Here is an 18,313-nt window from a genome sequence, read left to right on the forward strand (position 1 = left end):
TCTTGTTTTCCCCCACAATAATTTCATAATACCATTTGTAATGCCACCGTTGTAGTGCTGTTGTTCAAAATTAAAGTAAATTTTCTCAGATTTATTGGTGTCTTTCTAGTCACACAATTTAATAGTCAGTGTTTCCCATACACTGATCTATTTGTGGTGGTACACCCTATATAGATTTTGACCCCCACAAATACTGCCACATATTAATTTCAACTAGTTGACTGCAAACTCCTGCTTTAGTGCTTACAGTATATTATTATCTTGTCGGAATTTTATTCCAGCCAATAAGTTAGGAAGTTCCCTTTTGATTTAATTTTACTTTTGTTTTGCCTACAAAGCAAAATGTTACTTTACTTGAAACTCCCCTGAAGTGATTTTGGTATTATGTATGCAAGCATAATTCTACCATAAGTAACCTGTATGCAGAATATATATAGTATATATAGGGAAACAATTATTTTTTCATTGCTGTAAAACCACAGAACGGTAAAGAAGATATTGATGTGTGTAGTTCTTCATAGATCTAGTCTCTTCATTTTGATCTCAAAGTGCACCAGCTTGATCCATTTTTACTTGAAACTGTACAAAATTTTCTTCCGGGGGGGCATGCCCCCGGACCCCCCTAGGGGTTCAGCGGTCCATGACCTTTGGGTGGGCAGAGCCCACCCAAAGGTCTGATGCTAAAACCGCCCCTGCAGTGGAGGAAGGTAAAAGATTGTTTCAACAGTTGTCCCTGAAATTATAAGGGTTAAGAAGATTTACATTAACCGTAATTTCAGGTTCACGTGGGGGAATTCCTGGAAAAAAAGTATTTTGATTAAGAGTAAACAGCTGTCATCCAATGATAATACACGGTAGCTGTGCTGGACCCAGATCTGTTTTGCATGCCTTTTGTCACCCTCTGCTGGTTGTTTTGGGTAGTTTCTCTTAACTTCTTAAGCTCGCCTCTAAGTGTTTCTCCGGAAACAGAAACTTAACTGGCTACAACACATAATGCCATCCTCTTCTTCGTAGCTTATACATGGCATCATCTGTAAGTAGCATTGCTTATTAACATAAAAGTGACGTAGATGCATGATTATTTGTTTGAGAATATATGGTATTTTGCATGTTTAGTTAATAATGCTTTGTCTAAGTTAGCAATGGTTGTGAATGGGGTTTTAGCTAACCGTGCTCAAGATTCAAGATTCAAGATTTTTATTGTCACTCCATGGTACAAGTACCACGTGTGAAATTCTTGTGCAGTGTACTCCGTTTACGACATAGTACAAATAGGCAACAAGCAATAAGTAATAGGCAATAAGAAATAGGCAGAAATAGGCAATAAGACAGCAATAAGGCAATAAGAAATAGGCATCTATAAGCAATAAGACAAGTCGGTGGCTTATACGACAGTGGCATATTCATTGCACATAGGTGCACATGTCATGTGCATACGTTAGACGTGTTCAGACATTCCAAATTCGACGTTTTATACATACATGTGCAAATAGCATGTACCTTATTAAACATACACTTAAATTTACAATTAAACGTTAGGCACCTTATTAAACATACACTTAAATTTACAATTAAACATTAGGCATCCGTAATAGTAGCAGCTGCAGTACGGTACGGTACGACTACTGCACTATTTGTGCATATTTAGGAGTCTCGTGGCCTGCGGGAAGAAACTGTTCCTCAAGCGATTTGTGCGTGTTTTTGGAACCCTGTATCTCCTCCCTGAGGGTAGCAGGGAGAACAGGCTGTTGTGGGGATGGTTTGTGTCTTTGATGATCTTCAGGGACCTCCTGAGGCACCGCTGGTTGTACAGTTCGTGCAGTTCTGGCAGTTCACCTCCTGTTACGTGCTGGGCCGCGCGCCTCACCCTCCGTAGCGCTCTGCGGTCCATGGTGGTACAGTTCCCGTACCAGGCGGTGAAGCCGCCTGTCAGCAGGCTTTCAATGGTGCCTCTGTAGAAGTCCCCGAGCTTTGTCTACATCAGCAATTGTGGAGTTTATTGTTTGTTTTACAGTCAAATTAGATGGTTTGATAAGTGACATTTAAAGAAATGGTCATAGATTTACAGACTTACACTGTATTTACCATATGCTGTAACAAAACTTATGTTTTTTGTAATGTGGTGTTGCAAAATGTCATCTAGCACTTAAGCCAAGCTTTGTGTGATATTGCATAGTGATGCAATATTTTCATTTGTATACCCCTGTTCTTTTGTTCACAGTTTTACACTTACTTCTGATTAAACTGCCAAATTCAACACATCGGTCTGTTCCTTGGAGCTTGATTGGGAGAGTGTTTAGCTGTCTGTATAGCTGAGTATACGTTCATGGGGACAACACTTAGCGAGGACAGAACAGTAGCCGTGTGAGTGAATGGTGTGAACAGTGTAATGGAGATTAAAATGAGCCATATCATGTTACAGCACAATTGAAGGAAGGAAAAAGCATTGTACGAGCGAGCGTGCCGGCAGCTTTGTTCAGTTATTTGGGCTTGAGGTCAACTTTGAGAAGTGCAGCGAAAGTATGAAGAATCCCATGAGAAAAATAAATAATTAAATCATTGTTCTCCCCCCCCCAAACCCCCCCCCCCCCCCCCCCACACACACACACACACACACATTTCAGGCCTTCCTTATTTGAGAGATCACCATGGCAACAAACATAATCATCAACAGCCAGCAGACTCCTCAGGCTCCAGCTCTGATTGCAGTCCATTCTAACCAGTGGAGCACCAGCATCTGTGGCTGCTTTGACGACTTACAAGTCTGTAAGTGTCCTTCTCTGCGGATCCTCATTTGTTGTCACTGCACGACTACTGTTTGCCTTGCACTGGCACATGCAAATTCTCTCAAAGTGAGATCTCTGTGCGGACTGGATTTTAAAACTCATTGGGCTATGACTTTATTTTTTACCCATGTCAAGCTTTTGTATCAGCTGTTGATTGATTCTACACTAGGAAAGGGACAATGGATTTTCTAAGACAGTGGTTCTCAATATGGGGTCCGGGGGACCACCAGGGGTCCTTGAGAGAGTTCCAGGGAGTCCCCAGCAAATTGAGGAATTGTTAAAGGGCCACTTTGCCGATTTTCAACCAGCTTTGTATCATTACAAACTCAGTAGTATATCCGAAAACAGTTTTGCAGACCTGCATTTAGTTTGACAGTTATTGACAGTTAAGTTGAGTTAAGCTGTGAACCAGTGATGTCATTCATGCACAAATGACATAACTGCTCCACAACTTAACTCAAATCACCTCTCAATAACTGTCAAACTAGATGAAGGCCTGCAAAGCTGTTTACAGTTTTCTGATATACTACTGACTGACTACTATCAATTTGCCATATTGTAGTAGCCTACCTACAGTATACCACATAGCCTATAATATGTGTTGGTCAAAACAAAAGAATCCTTCTTACTGTATCGTGAGATCAAGCCCTTTATCAGTGCTAACTCATCTCTATCCCTGTTCCACTTTCCGCCTCATCAGGCTGCTTTGCCTGCTGGTGCTTCCCTTGCTTCGCCTGCAGCACCACCTCAGAGTTTGGAGAGTGCTTCTGTCTCCCCCTGCTGGACGTGCCGTGTGCCATTATCCAGATGGTCTGCCTAACAATCCCAGGAACGCCGCCTGTGTCCATGGCCATGAGGGTTGCTGTGCGTAGCCGCTATGGCATCCAGGTGCGTTTAGAGAAAGGAAGAATTTTGGAAGTCTTTTTGACCTGTAAAGCAATGATGTAGTGGCATTAATTTATAGTTTGTCCAATTAAAAAAACTATACCACATAGGGAGCTAAAGCCACACCCTCTCCCGGTTTAGGCATACGAATCAAGGGATTTCATCCAAGATTATTTTTTTCCATGGACATTTTGTAAAATGTTTATAAAAATTGTTTTACTTGGTCAAACCAATTCAGCTATAGAATCAGGTGAGACCATAAACCATTTCACTTGGACCAAAACTGAAAATAAATAAACTAAAGCTTTGCAGAATCCAGATGAATTTAGAGCCACTTGCATTCTTTCATTTTCTATTAGACCTATTTATCAAAATCTTACGGTTCCTAGGAATAAGCAACATAGGCTCATATTATCCTACTCTTTTTCTCTCTCTTACAATGCTGTTATGCTATTTCTCGATGACTCTTTTCTCAGGGGGACATGGCAGGTGACTGTGTATACGCCACCTTCTGCAACATGTGCTCCTGGTGCCAGATGGCCAGGGAGATCAAGAGACGCAGCCAGACCCTCACTGTCATCAGCGCACAGCCCACTATGATGGCTGCCCAACCCATCATAGTGACCGCCCAGCCAGGGGTCATCACCTCCCAGGCCATGATGTCCTCAGCTGTCACTCAGGGTCTCCTGACCTCCAGGATCATGTGACCTCTCACACTCCCCAAATCTCACCAGTTTATTGTCTAAGCCTCTGCATGTCATGTGTTACTATGCAATCTATTCAGCTCATGTGAGTGTCAAACTTTAGTGAAAACGTGTTACTCCCGCCTCTAGTACTGCAGGAAGTCCCTGCACTTCCTGGTTCCTATATGTGTAAAAGTCAATGGGATTTTTGTATGGGAATTTCAGTTAAATGCATGAAATAAGGTCCGTGGTTAACAAAAGTTTATGAAACTGCAAACTTTGTGTTCAGCAAGATACTCCTCACAAATGAGGACCACTTTTAGGATTTTCGAAGAGTAAAAGTGCGTGTGTTTTTTACACGTAGGAACCGGAAATGCTAACAGGTCTTTCGGACTCATCCCTGCGGTACTCTATAAGGGCTTTGGTACAAAAAGGGGGGGACTTGTTTGAATCATAGACCGTAAAAAGAATGTATGAATGTGTTTGTTGGACACTTGAACATTTAAAAACAATTATGTTTACGCCAGCTTAAAAGTATGTGAATTCAAATGTAAGTGGTTTTATATTGAACAGAATAAGGCAGAAACATCTCTTTTGGTGTTGTCTTTGCCCTTTTTTCACTGAATGACCTCGTTTTTGAATAAAAGCAATTTTAATTAAAACAGTCCATTTGAATCACATGTGTTGTCCTCTTATTAGAACTACAATTTATCTGTTCACTGGAAAATTTAGATCTCTATAGGATTTCAAGTACAAATACAAAAACCTTTGGAAAATATATGCATAACTAGAACTACATTTTTAACATTACAATCTACACACGAACCCTCCTCTAGTCTATAATGTCATCTGCTGTCTCCCCCTGCTGGTGATGATAGATGATAGCAGCCTCAACAAAGAATTATACCGTACCTCACCAACCTCGGACACGCGTGTGCGTGCGTGCGTGCGTGCGTGCGCGCGCGTGCGTGTGTGTGCGTGTGTGTGTGTGTGTGTGTGTGTGTGTGTGTGTGTGTGTGTGTGTGTGTGTGTGTGTGTGTGTGTGTGTGTGTGTGTGTGTGTGTGTGTGTGTGTGTGGAGAGAGAGAGGGAGATGGAGGGGGGGGAGAGAGTTGCTAGTTTTGTCATTTTGGTCACATGATGAATCAGTTAGCCAATAAGAACTCGCGCTGGCTGGTGGCTGCAGAGGCGCGCGACTTGATCCAGGAAGTACAGAAAACCATTATTAGAGACCGTTCGTGAAAAAGGTTGTTTATCCATTTCACATGTTTCACATTTTAGACAGCAATCCACATATTCTGAGTGAGAAAGTAACGCAGTTTAGCTGAAAATGTCTATAGTAGTTCCTGAAGGTGGGAGTGCATCATCGCTTGGCAAAGAAGACAACTTGCATCAACAGAGTAAGTTGGGATAAAATAAAGTTTAACTAGCGAGCTAACGCTATATCTCTAGTTGTGGTAATTTTTCCTAGGTTAGTGAAAACATGCTGGGCTAAAGTCAGAGTATTGTACTGTTTTGAATATCCTGAAAATGTATTATCTAGCTAAGCTAAGTTATGCCGTCATTGAACAAGTTTGCCATTCTCTACCATGCTCCCTCCCATCCAGTCCTGGCCTCCTTCCCCCTGTGTGACCTGGCAGAGGAAGACCTGATCCAGAACCCGCAGTTCTGTAAGCTGCTGGCCAGCCTGTCGCAGCATGTGGACAACACTGGACTCACTGTCCCTCTGAAAACACAGCTGGAGAAGGTCAGCACACATCTCTTCCTACATATGTCTCTGGCACGCATGTGTAGCTAACTATGCATTAGCTTTCGTAGGTAAGATGACAGTATTGCTGCTTATCCCCAGGCTGAGCAGCAGCTGCAGAACCAGAGGCGTCGCTGGCTGCAATCAGAGAGCCTCCACAGTGGGCTGCAGGAGATGATCGAGAATCACTGCGTCAAGAAGCACCAAGCCACCGTGCCCCCTGACCAGGACATGGTATGCTTCACAATAATACACCCTCAGCATTACCTGAATCTGTATAGACAGTTTCGCCAGAATTCTGTTGCCAGGGAACAGTTTGGACTCGAGTTTATTTCATTTTTCAATCAAAGGTTAAACTACACAGATATGATGGTTGATAGTGGGACTTACCCTGCTTGCCCCATTCACTTCAATAGAACTGGCCCTAATGCAAAATTTGAACGGTGTGACGCGAGTGATGACCCTTCTGTTTAGGGTCCCTGGTCAGCAACAGGGAGTAAGGCTAGGGCCAGTTTAGAATGTTTATGTTAAGTTGAAACGTTCTATAAAACCTTTTCACAGCAGGCATTTTGTGACTCAAAGCAGGGTAAGTAACCATTTACATTAATGAGGGCCCTGGCACTGGAACACCTAAATGGAATGGACTGGAAGTTGGAAACCATCATTCATGTTATTCGTTACACCTGTGTATACTATACCCTGACACAAAATGGCTGCTGTGGAAAGGATCTATTGACACCGTCAAAAGAGATGACAAGAATAGTTTGACAGTTATACAACAAAGCCTGCCTCAGCGTGTCACCGGCTTGTGGTTGTGTCTTGTGTAGTTTTACGATACCATGGAGCAGTGCCTGCTGGTGGCTCAGTGTGTCAGACAGCTGGATCCCAGTGCCAACACCAGCCAAGACCAGCCCCCTGTACTGGGCCTGACCCCCCAAGAGCAGCCCCCTGTACTGGGCCTGACCCCCCAAGAGCAGCCCTCTGTACTGGGCCTGACCCCCCAAGAGCAGCCCTCTGTACTGGGCCTGACCCCCCAAGACGTCACAGCGCTCATGCCCTCAGAGAAGGTGGGTCATAGAACAACACTTTCACCTGCACACTTTAAGCGACAACACCAGATCATCATTTTTTCTTTTTATTGTGGCATAGGATAATTGATATGAAAATGTGTACATCCAAAAAAAAAGTGTTTCACCGACTGTCTTTTTTCTGTTTTGTTTTTTGCCACCTCACCATGAAATTGTGGGAAATCATTATATGCTTAATAACTGACAATGAGACTTAACGTGTAGTCGAGCAAATGGATGCTTGAGATGACAAAATCGAGTGTGATTACTGTTCATAATGAGGCAACTAGGTAGGCTACTGACAGTATTTATAATCTTGTGAAATGGGAAGACAGCCCACAGAATTTGATATTGTTATTTTCTTCCCTGCCTTTACCACTTGAAAAGCCACTGATGGGAAGACGGCCCATCAGAAATGATGTTATTGTCTGTCCTGCCTGCCATGAAAACAAGGTGGAGACAGTGTCAATGGAAACACATTTTTAGGAAAGAAAGAGATGTTTAGAAAGCCGAATGTATAACATGATTCAGTATTGTTTTATATCCATCGGTGATTGACGAAGGGTAGTAAAATGTATTTATATGAGAAATCTACTTTAATGCTGTATTTATCTTTGCCAGGATGTGCAAAGAATGAAACAGAGTTTGCCAAGAGAGCTGGAGAAACATCTCAAGGAAAAGTGTTTCAGCCTTCTGTCCTACCATCAACCTGATTGTGGTAGGTTTACCTGTGGCTACCGATAAAGCCTACCATATTTTGTTGTTGTTTACTTTCAGAACATAATACTGCATGGAAATGACCAGTATATGTTTCTTTAAAATCCCTACTAGAGAGTGAGAGTGAGGGTCTGAAGAACGTCAAGTTGTCTCATCTGTCTGGCCAGCTGGACAACGAGAAGAAAAAAGCGGAGAGCCTGAAGGAGATTTGCCGGGAAAACGGCATTCTCCTGCAAAGACAGATGCAGTTGTACCTCTCTGTAAGTGCTCTTTACGATCATATTGTGTTTTGCCACAAGGTAGCAATAATGAGTGTTCTGTGGTTTTTATGAATGAGTTCAGTCAGTGCCAGTGGCAAGGAAAAAACACTACACAAAAATCTTTCCTAACCTAAAGCTGTAGTACAAATGTGTCACAAGTGGGTTCTGTTGAGTTTCTACAAATATTTTACATTTTATCCCCCCCTCCTTTTTATGCCATTCTTTCATACTGGGTTGCTGTTCCTTGTCCAGGAGCTGACTAAGTGCATCCAGCTTCTCCAGTCTCTCATTGTAGACCACAGGCTGAGGATCCAGACGGATTTGGACGGGAAGAAGTTGGACTACTTGGAAGGCAAATGCGGATTATTCTTGCAGAAGATCAGGTAAGGACTTTTCAATGATCCGCCCGCATGTTTCTAAATACATTTGGCATTTTAGGCCTTTAGCTGACGCTCTTATCCAGAGAGACTTGCAAGGGGTGCAACTCAAATTCAAGACAATTACAAGCAACAAAATGGTAAAGAGCACAGGGTCTAAAGCCAAATCTACACTGGACTCCTCACGTAAGCAGCACGGGTGAGTCCTGCGTTTGTGTCGTCACTAGTTCCGTTTTAGTTATGTTTTAGCCGCAAATTCAAAAGCGTGAAGACGGAACAAAGCCTCAAAATGCACAAACTCTCCTCCGAATATAGACTTGAAGCATAAAAAGATCCTGCAGGTCACAGTGACACACGTGGGTCAGAGCTTGAACGAGCACCTCTGCACGGCCGGTGTAGACCGCTGCATTGATTAAGATGGGAACTTTTCTGTTCCGAGATACGGACGACTAAAAACGTGGTTGAGTCACGTCTAGATTGCGAGTAACGCACAAATTCAGTGTGCACTATTACAATACTTTTCAGGCCTTTTTTTTTTTTTACATCTACTTGAAAGAGATGTGACACTACAGTAAGTGATTGCTCCCTCCACATGGTTCAAACACAGGTTTGGAAATGTATGACTAAATAATTTGCAGGTCTAAAAAAGTTTGGAAATTGTGGATGATGTGGCAGAGATAGTAGGGGCAAGATGGGATAATAATGGAAGCTGATAGAAATCTTACTGAATCTCAACTAAACGCGTCGCATAAAATAAAATAAAAAATAAGGTTTGGAAAAAGCATGGAATATGAAAAGGAACCCTGTTGCCAACGCTTAATTGAGAACACAAATGCTATGGTTTGAATGTTAAACAATATAATGCTTTCCATATCGACATTTCTGTTTCTCACATCTCTTCTTTCTTTCTCAAAGGGTTGAGGTTGTGGAGATTGAGCTCGACACGTACACAGCCGACACAATATCTGCTCATAGAAAAATAAGGCGAGTGGCTTCTGGACTTTGTCCTTTTCTGACTCATTCTTGCCAAGTAATTGCATGCAAACAGATATGCATCTTCTTAGCTGTTTTGGTGATCAATTATTTATTAATTAAATTCAGAAGAATGTGTACAATGCATAGGCACATGGGGATACTGCAAACAAATACAAATACATAATAAATATAGATATTCAAATATATATATATATATATATATATATATATATATATATATATATATATATATATATATATATATATATATACACACACACACTACATACATACATACATAGACAACACAATTACCACAACACAGCATAACATACAAGTATACAGATATACAAACATGCAAACAAGGCCTGTAATACTGGACGATAAGTACTATGTGAGAATGAAGCTAAAGAAAGGATTTGTTTACTTCTTTGGGTCACCTCGATAGCCTTTTACCAGTTAGTAAGTGTATCCACATTTGCATTATTGATTCTGCCAGTGGACCTCTCAAGTACACAGATATTTCCATCATGAGATTCTGGTCAACTTTTTTCCTAGATATCGGTGTACTTGAGAGAGAGGATAGGCATCTTCTAAACATATTTGTAGCTTCACCCTGATGTTGCCCCCTCCATCGCAGGGAGGAGCTGGAGTCTGAGCTGAAGGCCTGTCGGTCGGAGAAGCAGCGTGTGGAGTTAAAACTGGCCTCATTTAAGATCCTGGGCAAAGAGTTTGAGGCCCTGGCCGAGGAATACTGCAAGCTACGGCGGGAGATTGACGTGAAGAAGTGGGCTGTGAAGGAATTGCAGCACACCAACAAGTGAAGGAAAACGCTGATGCGGGGTCAAGAGAGCTAACCGCTCTCTTTCACACAGACACATGGTGTATCTTGGGGGAAACATGGTGTATCTTGGGCACTGGCTACTTGAGGACTGTGTATATTTGACCTGCAGTTGCAGTTCTGTTGTTTCATTCACTTATCAATAAATGTAGCTTTTGGGCACAAGTCAGAAGTGTTTAGTGCATCATTATGGTAATAGCATTGCTCCTGGCTTCCACCAGTTCTTCTGCAATGAGATGACCTAATGTAGAATAGACAGTACAGTAGTCTTGAAACCAAGGTAGTACAATAGTCATTCTAACAATGCAGTATACTACACTCGTATTACAAACGAATACAGTATACACATGGATGTAAACGTATATCCAGGGTTCCCACCGGTCCTTGGATTAGCCAAGGCCTTATGGTGTGATAGAGAAGATTTAAGTTCCATTGGGCCTATGTGTATCTGCTTTATGGCTATTGATGAAATGAGCCCAATGGAAGTTAAATTGTATCTATCATGGTGATATTTTATAATGCATGCAAATTAATCTTCCTTGAAAATGTTAGATTCAGTGTACCATGCTGCATTAAGATTTGTCTCTTGAGTCGGGTTTCCACACGCATCATTGCAGTTTGTGTGAGAAAGTTGGTCTGTCTTCCTTATACAATCACAGAATGGAACACTGGTACATTTTCTTTATAAGGCCATGTTAGATGAATTGCCTTATTCGTCTTCCTTACTGACTCCTAAAGCAGTAGCTGCAACCTTTGGTCTCGCAGACAAATTATGTATGTCATTCCTCGAACCTGCGCTGTCTTTGGTGAAAGTGCTTTTAATGTTTTTGCACCCTCATCTTGGTGTGAGCTGCAGTCACCTTAAACTAGATTATTTTATATGCATGGACGATTCTAAAAAAAAACAGGATTAAGGACTATTAAGGTCATTGAAATTGCTTGAATGCATATATTTGGTACAAGAATAGAAATTTGGGAGGTGAGGTTGGGGAGTTATTCTTTGTTGATGCTGCTACCATCCATCACCAGAAGGGGGAGACAGCAGACTAGCTGAAGAGGGGAGCAAAGGAATCTGATTAGCCACATTTTTCAAAGCCTTGCTTACTTGCTATAATTACTATAGTTAACAGTAACCTAAATAAGTTGTAGTGTCATTCAAATTAAGTTTTCATTCATTTATTTATTTTATTCTGAAACAAGGTAATTGTATGAAAAAGGGCAAGGCATGTCCACTGAGTCGGTGACACTGACAGATCTCAGTACAGTGGGCCGGGTTTTCTAATGACTGGGCTATTATACTAGACGCTCTTCGGTGTAGTTTGTACGCTCTGGTTTGTACGTAATATGGTTTGTACCAGAGCCGTGTTTGTACCATTGATATAGTACAATACTTAAAAAGCTATGTTAAAAAGCCGAAGACGGAAATAGGCGGGAGTGAGACGTCTTGCTCCGCCTGCTGGATCTTCCCCAGCAGCCTCTCATCAGCAGCAGCTCGCGCGCGCCCCCGCCTCGCGCTACGCAAACCGCTGGACTGCCCGGCTGGTCTTCACGACAAGCACCCAGCCCGCATCTGGCTGTCTGTCACACCGCTGCTCCTGTTCCACGCCGACGGGAAAAAGACACTGACCGGGGTGGATTGAACCGAGAAGGGAACCATGTCCGAGGTGCGGAAATTCACCAAGCGGCTGAGCAAACCCGGGACGGCCGCGGAGCTCAGACAGAGCGTCTCGGAGGCTGTGAGGACCTCGGTGATTGTGGTGAGTACGAGTAACGGGAAGCCTGAATGGTGTCACTGGCTAGCCTGCTGCTAACCTTTCTTTGTGGAGAGCTTTGCTATATCCTCATTTTCTAAATGGCTAACGTTCACTTTGCTGTATCTGCATGTTATTTTTTTCCCCCAGGTTTCATTGAGGGGGTGCTTGTCCCACTAATAATAGTGTCAAGCTTCAAACGTCTCCAACAACACTGACTGCACGAATGCAAAATCAATGTTACCCCGACAAATTCATACAGCGCTTATGGTGGCCTCGTTTTCGAAATTGCCAGCATGAGATAGTGTGACATTGTCCTCATGGACACATGGGTTTCCAGTCTTCTGCTCTGACTGCGGCTCCTTTTGTGTGCTGGAGAGAGTGAGGAGCTGTGCCAGCTGGACAGCTGCAGCATGGCTTCCCTGTCCTTGCCTTGCTGGAGCTTCTCTCTCTCTCTCTCTCTCTCTCTCTCTCTCTCTCTCTCTCTCTCTCTCTCTCTCTCTCTCTCTCTCTCTCTCTCTCTCTGTCCTTGCCTTGCTGCTGGAGCTTCTCTCTCTCTCTCTCTCTCTCTCTCTCCCCCTCTCTCTCTCCTCTCTCTCTCTCTCTCTCAATCTCTCTCCCTCTCTCTGGAAATGGCCATATCCTGCAATGGATGGCACATGGACTGTATATTAAATGGAGGATGGCAGTTCATGCATGTCTTCAAAATGGATGAGTATTGATAAATTGATGAGTATTGATAATGCCTGGTGTGCAAACCAGAAGATGTGTGTGTGTTGCAGACTTTCCCCCTTCTTTGTTAGGAATGGCATGCTTTTGGCTGATATTATGCTTTTGGCTGATATTGGCTGGAAAGCCTGTAATAATGCGGGATTAGGCTCAGTGGCTTGAGATGAATAATAGCATTTATGATCACGCTGATAAAGCATTTCTCTCTCTCTCTCTCTCCCCCTCTCTTTCTGCTGTGTCTGTGTGTGTGTGTGTGTGTGTGTGTGTGTGTGTGAGAGAGAAATAATTGTGATGTGTGTGTCAGTGCAGATTGACTCTTGCCTTCTGATATCTACTGTTGTCACTTCTCTTTGTTATATGTAAGATCATCTGCTCACCCATCCACTTCCTCATAATGTGATGACACAGCTGAAACGCTACACATTTCCCAGAGGAGCTGGTTGTGGCTTCTTCAGAGTTTCAGAGATGAACTCTTGTTCCCAACATAGACTGGCCTTATAGTCTTATGATGATCATCTTCAAGAGTGTGTGACGCAAAGAGGACTCCACCGTAACAATCTTGTGATAAGTTTAAAGCTCCTGATTCATGTAACACACAGCTTGGAGTGTGTGTGTATATTTTTGTTTTTGAGTGGTGGAGTAATGGTTGACTTGTGAACAAACAAGCGCTGTTTTGTGGAGGTCGCATGGCCTGCGTTCCTCTCACATGGGGATTCCCTCAGGCATGCTGTGACCATGCTTCCTCTGTGTGTGTGTGTGTGTGTGTGTGTGTGTGTGTGTGTGTGTGTGTTTTCAGTCTTGTCTTCTGCTTCCTGTGTGTGTGTGATGTGTGCAGTTTTTCTGTCTTTCCACCTCCCCCCTGCTCGCTCTGCTTGCCCACTGCTTGTCCCTTCTTTGTTAGTCTGTTCAATTTTAAGAATATTTTTATTGCAAGGCAGAGTACAGTCCGCATTGGTACATACAACAACAACAATGATAGTATGTGGCTTAGAGATCTTTTCTCAATTTTTTATAACACCAACACACAAAAACAAACAAACGTGAAAAACGTGTGTGTGTGCGCGCACACACACACACACACACACACACACACACACACACACACACACACACACACACACACACACACACACACACACTCCAATATTACAGCATGGTGAAGGTGCTTGTAAAAAAAAAACAAGTTATGCATGGGATCCTGCACAAGGGGGTCTGTCTATAGACCAAATCACCGTGACGTCACCATGTAAACAAATTTACTTCCGGGTACCACTTGGGAAAGGCGGCAGGTTTAAATGTGCGTGTTGTCATATAAATGCTGTCAAACCCTCTCGTTGTTTTCGGCCGACTACTTTCAATTTAAATGGTTAAACGGTTGGTAAACATGCTTGTCCGACGTATCTAGCCTTTCTTCTGTGTTTGTTTTATGTAGTGTTAGCTAGCTAATAAAGTTTGTTTGTCTGTCAAACTCGCTGTTTTTTTACGTTACAGACAGAGTAACCTCGCGTCACCAGGCTCTTCTCGGCGAGAAAGAGCCTGGTACAGACAGAGCTACTGACGCCAGGTCAATTTAATTTAGCTTCAAGTCTACTCTAGTCTGGTCCAACAGGTAAATTAGCTAGTCTGGTCTCCACTAACGTTAGTGAAAGTGTTGTTATGAATGATATTAAACAACAACACAACACGGACGAACCATTTTTGTCTTCTTTGTCTGTTTTTGTCTTCAACATGTCAGTTTGTGCCGTCCACCGCCATTATAATGTGTGGACCTCAGGGGTACCCGGAAGTAAATGTAAACATCCCGCTGATTTGGTCTATAGGAGAGACCAGCCGAGCGAGTCACCCGTCGCTCCTCCTAACCTCATCAAGGTAGGCCAGAAATGGCTCCCAAACAATCTAGAAATCTCTTAACCCTTGTGTCCTAATGCCGCGGAATCCTCAATTTACTCTTGGTCCATCTGATGGACCTTAACGAGAATACTGTACTAATTTATAAATATTAATTTAAATTTTTAAATTTTTGACTGTTTATAATTCATTGGTAACTTCTTCCCTAATACCTCATACCAACATTTCATACCTATTCGGGAAAAAAAAAAAAAAAAAGTACATAAAAAAAAAAGTGATTTTTCCCCCCCCCCCCCCCCCCCCATTTCCATAAAGACAAACTGGCTTTGGGTCTGATATTATGGGCAGGTTGGGGTGTTTTACAAAAGTCACCACTGCAAGATGCATAGTATCAAAGATTCGCAGGCATGATGTCACAATAGCTATGACATCACTAGCCTATGACATCATCAGTGATGTCATGAGATGATTTTTTTGTCAATAATATGTCACTGATGACATTACTGATGATGTCACAGACATTGTGACATCATCAGTGGGTTTTTGTATTTTTTGTGATTTTTTGTAAAAATAGTATTTTTTCATATTTTGAGCCAAAAATCCAAAAAGCGCATGTTTTGGACTACCAGCCATTTTCCACATAAAAACACAAACGAGCTTTAGTCCAGCATCTATCCTGGTCTAAAGGCTTCAAATCAGTAGTGTGGACTGTCAAATTCAGTTTTCTAATATTTTCCCATCTTTGGCATAGGAATCAGTTTTTTTTTACATTTCATGTAAACTGTATGGAATTGATTGCTATGCCAAAACTGGGGGAATATGGGGAAATAGGCAAACACAGTAGAAACTACAATTTTAACCCCTTGAGTCAAGGTGAGATGTGTAACATCAAGGAAATAATGATTTTTTGAAAAATTTGCTGGAAGTAAAAAAAAAAAGTTCTTTTTGTGCAAAATTAACATTGAAATCAATGGGACAACTATGCAATGGACTTTGAGACCATGTAACTCCCCCAAAATTTCTACCAACTCCAAGGTTAGATATTAAGGTCAAAGTTCAAGGTATTTGGTCCAGGATGCCCGCTGAAATAAATGAAATAAATTAATTTTGTGAAAATTTGCTGGGAGTACCAATAGAGTGGTTTCAATGGAAGTCAATGGGTCCATCAGATGGACTAAGAGTAAATTGAGGAGTATTTTTGAAAATAGGTCTTAGGATCGTATAAAGATGATAACTATGATTGATTTTTGTCAAATACCCCCCAAAAAATACCTATCCTTAATTTAAGACCATATACTCAAAAAATGTCGAAACGGCCCATACGCGAATGCAGGAAAAGTCCATCAGATGGACTAGGAGGACACAAGGGTTAAGTGAGTTGGTCCTCAGGAACCTGAGTCTCTCCATCCACATAACAGAGATCATGTCCGCCAACCACAGCTGAAAAGAGGGTGGAGAGGGGGACTTCCATTCCTGCAGTTCAATGAAGCCTCAGGCAGGCTCTGCTGTAGTCCGCCTGCCTCGAGCCGATGTGTTCCCAGGCACAAAGTTGACTGGGATTTTGCGGAAGTGCAACAGCTGGCTTTGCAGAGCACAGACGTTGTCTCTAGCTTCAGTTCACGTGCATCGAGTCCCATAGCTGACAAATAAACATGTCCTCTCCCGTGAATGATGCAGAGCAGGTGCTTCTTCAGCTAATCAGAAACAAGAAGATACATCACCCCTTCAAGTTTCATCCAAATCACGCAGTGATGGTGTAGTAAGGGGGGGGGCACGGTGGCGCAGTGGTAGTGCTGTCGCCTCACAGCTAGAAGGTCCTGGGTTCGATTCCCCGCATGGGACGCTGAGGGCGTGTGCCCATGCCCAGGTGGGCCATCTCGTCAAAAGGACCTTTCTGTGTGGAGTTTGCATGTTCTCCCCGTGGACGACAACATTTGAAGTTGGTCCCCGGGCACTGTACACAAGAAGGCTGCCCGCTGCTCCTGGCCTGCCCCCCGGAGGAAGGACAAGCCTGGATGGGATAAATGCAGAGACTGTGTTTCACCAGCCACTGGCCGCATGCGTGTGTTGGGTGTGTTTGTGTGACAAATAAAGACGGGTTTGTCTGTCCAGTTCTTCTTCTTCTTCTTCTTCTTCTTCTTCTAGAACAGTTATGCATCATCACTACAAGTCTCATCAAAATCTGAGCTACATTTTCGCCCTTTAATTGTAGCACCACTTTTAGCGTTAGCCTATATTATAACTTTCGTAAAATAAACAAAGGGTTTAGTTTAGTCACCGGTTCTCAGGTTATCTGTGGTGGGGTGGCTGCAGGCCGATATACAGTAAGGAAAGGTACTCATATGAAAAACTGCACACCAGAAGCTTTGCTAATATGTTATTATGAGTTTGGGAACATATGGGGAATAATATGAGGCTAATGGGAGCGAGCAGAGACTTGACTAAAAGTGTCTGTTCTGCCAGGATACACAGACTGGAGCACTTAGTGGGTTCAGGGTTGGGACAGTGGAGCTGCTGGTATGTCTGCGTGTGTGTGTCGTGTGTGTGTGTGGGTGTGTGTGCCATGCCATCCATGCATGTGTCTGTGTGACTTGCATGCATTTCATTGTGTGTGTTTTGTGTGCATTCATCCATTGTGTGTGTAGTGTACTGTGTACTGTGTAAGCCGCCTAGCCAGCGTGTCGTGATAAAGCCCATATGGTTATGTTGGAGTCTGGAGTCCTTTACCTCTGCTGAACTGATGGGACTCAGACATCTGGAAATGCACATCAGCATCATTGGTCCTCGTCCCCTCCCTCAAGGCATGCTGGGAGTTTATCTTCAGCAATTGGTGTTTGCGTGTTCTCCAGCCAGGTTGATAGCTGAGAGGAGAAAGTGTGCAGCGCAGTGGGAGATTGTAACCTAAATGAGATGAGAAAGTGCGGGATCCCACATGTCCTGTATCCTTGAAAGTTTGTGAGTTCGTGAACAAGGCCTTGAACATTTTTGAAAATAGACATCATAACTAGGCTTGCAGTAGACGACTACGCCCCAAGAGTTTGGCCATGTCCTTTTAGTGGTTGAGCATCTCTCTCTCTCTGTGTCTGCCTGTCTGTCTGCCTCTCTCTCTCTGTCTGTCTCTCTCGCTGTCTCTCTCTCTGTCTGTAAGCCTGTCTGTCTCTCTCTCTGTCTGCCTGTCTGTCTCTCGCTCTCTCTCTCTCTGTCTCTCTCTGTCTGTCTGTCTGCCTGTCTGTCTGTCTCTCTCTCTGTCTGCCTGTCTGTCTCTCTCTGCCTCTCTCTCTCTCTCTGCCTGTCTGTCTCTCTCTCTCTCTGTCTCTCACTCTGTCTGCCAGTCTGCCTGCCTGTCTGTCTGTCTCTCTCTCTGTCTCTCACTCTGTCTGCCTGTCTGTCTCTCTGTCTGTCTGTCTCTCTCTCTCTCTTTCTCAATCAGTGTGCCCACCTTGCTTGTGATTCTGCAGCTTCTGTTTCAAAAGCAGAACTCTCTCTTGTACTTTCTCTCCCCCCTCCTCTCTCTCTCTCTCTCTCTCTCTGTAACATCCCCCCCTCCTCTCTCTCTCTCTCTCTCTCTCTCTCTCTCTCTCTGTAACATGATCAGTGTTTGCAGTGGAGCCTCTGTGCGCTAGACGGTCGCTGGCCTGTGAGTTGTGG

The 18,313-nt window shown here is 43.2% G+C and overlaps 2 protein-coding genes across 2 annotated transcripts; both read left to right on the forward strand.

Moving 5' to 3' along the window:
• Positions 1-971: 971 nt before the first annotated feature.
• Positions 972-5,021, forward strand: LOC310779836 (placenta-specific gene 8 protein-like). Its single transcript, XM_083640348.1, has 4 exons — positions 972-1,033; positions 2,625-2,766; positions 3,487-3,674; positions 4,148-5,021. Exons 2-4 carry the CDS (start codon positions 2,649-2,651, stop codon positions 4,376-4,378), a joined length of 537 nt encoding a protein of 178 aa, XP_083496474.1. The 5' UTR covers positions 972-1,033; positions 2,625-2,648; the 3' UTR covers positions 4,379-5,021.
• Positions 5,022-5,561: 540 nt separating this feature from the next.
• Positions 5,562-10,490, forward strand: haus4 (HAUS augmin-like complex, subunit 4). Its single transcript, XM_083639641.1, has 9 exons — positions 5,562-5,753; positions 5,961-6,100; positions 6,203-6,334; positions 6,928-7,167; positions 7,789-7,885; positions 7,999-8,144; positions 8,397-8,527; positions 9,437-9,509; positions 10,141-10,490. The coding sequence occupies exons 1-9, from the start codon at positions 5,684-5,686 to the stop codon at positions 10,318-10,320; spliced, it is 1,209 nt and encodes a 402-aa protein (XP_083495767.1). The 5' UTR covers positions 5,562-5,683; the 3' UTR covers positions 10,321-10,490.
• Positions 10,491-18,313: the final 7,823 nt, after the last annotated feature.

Source organism: Poromitra crassiceps (assembly GCF_964638095.1).
Source record: "Poromitra crassiceps genome assembly, chromosome: 7".
Taxonomy (NCBI): domain Eukaryota; kingdom Metazoa; phylum Chordata; class Actinopteri; order Beryciformes; family Melamphaidae; genus Poromitra; species Poromitra crassiceps.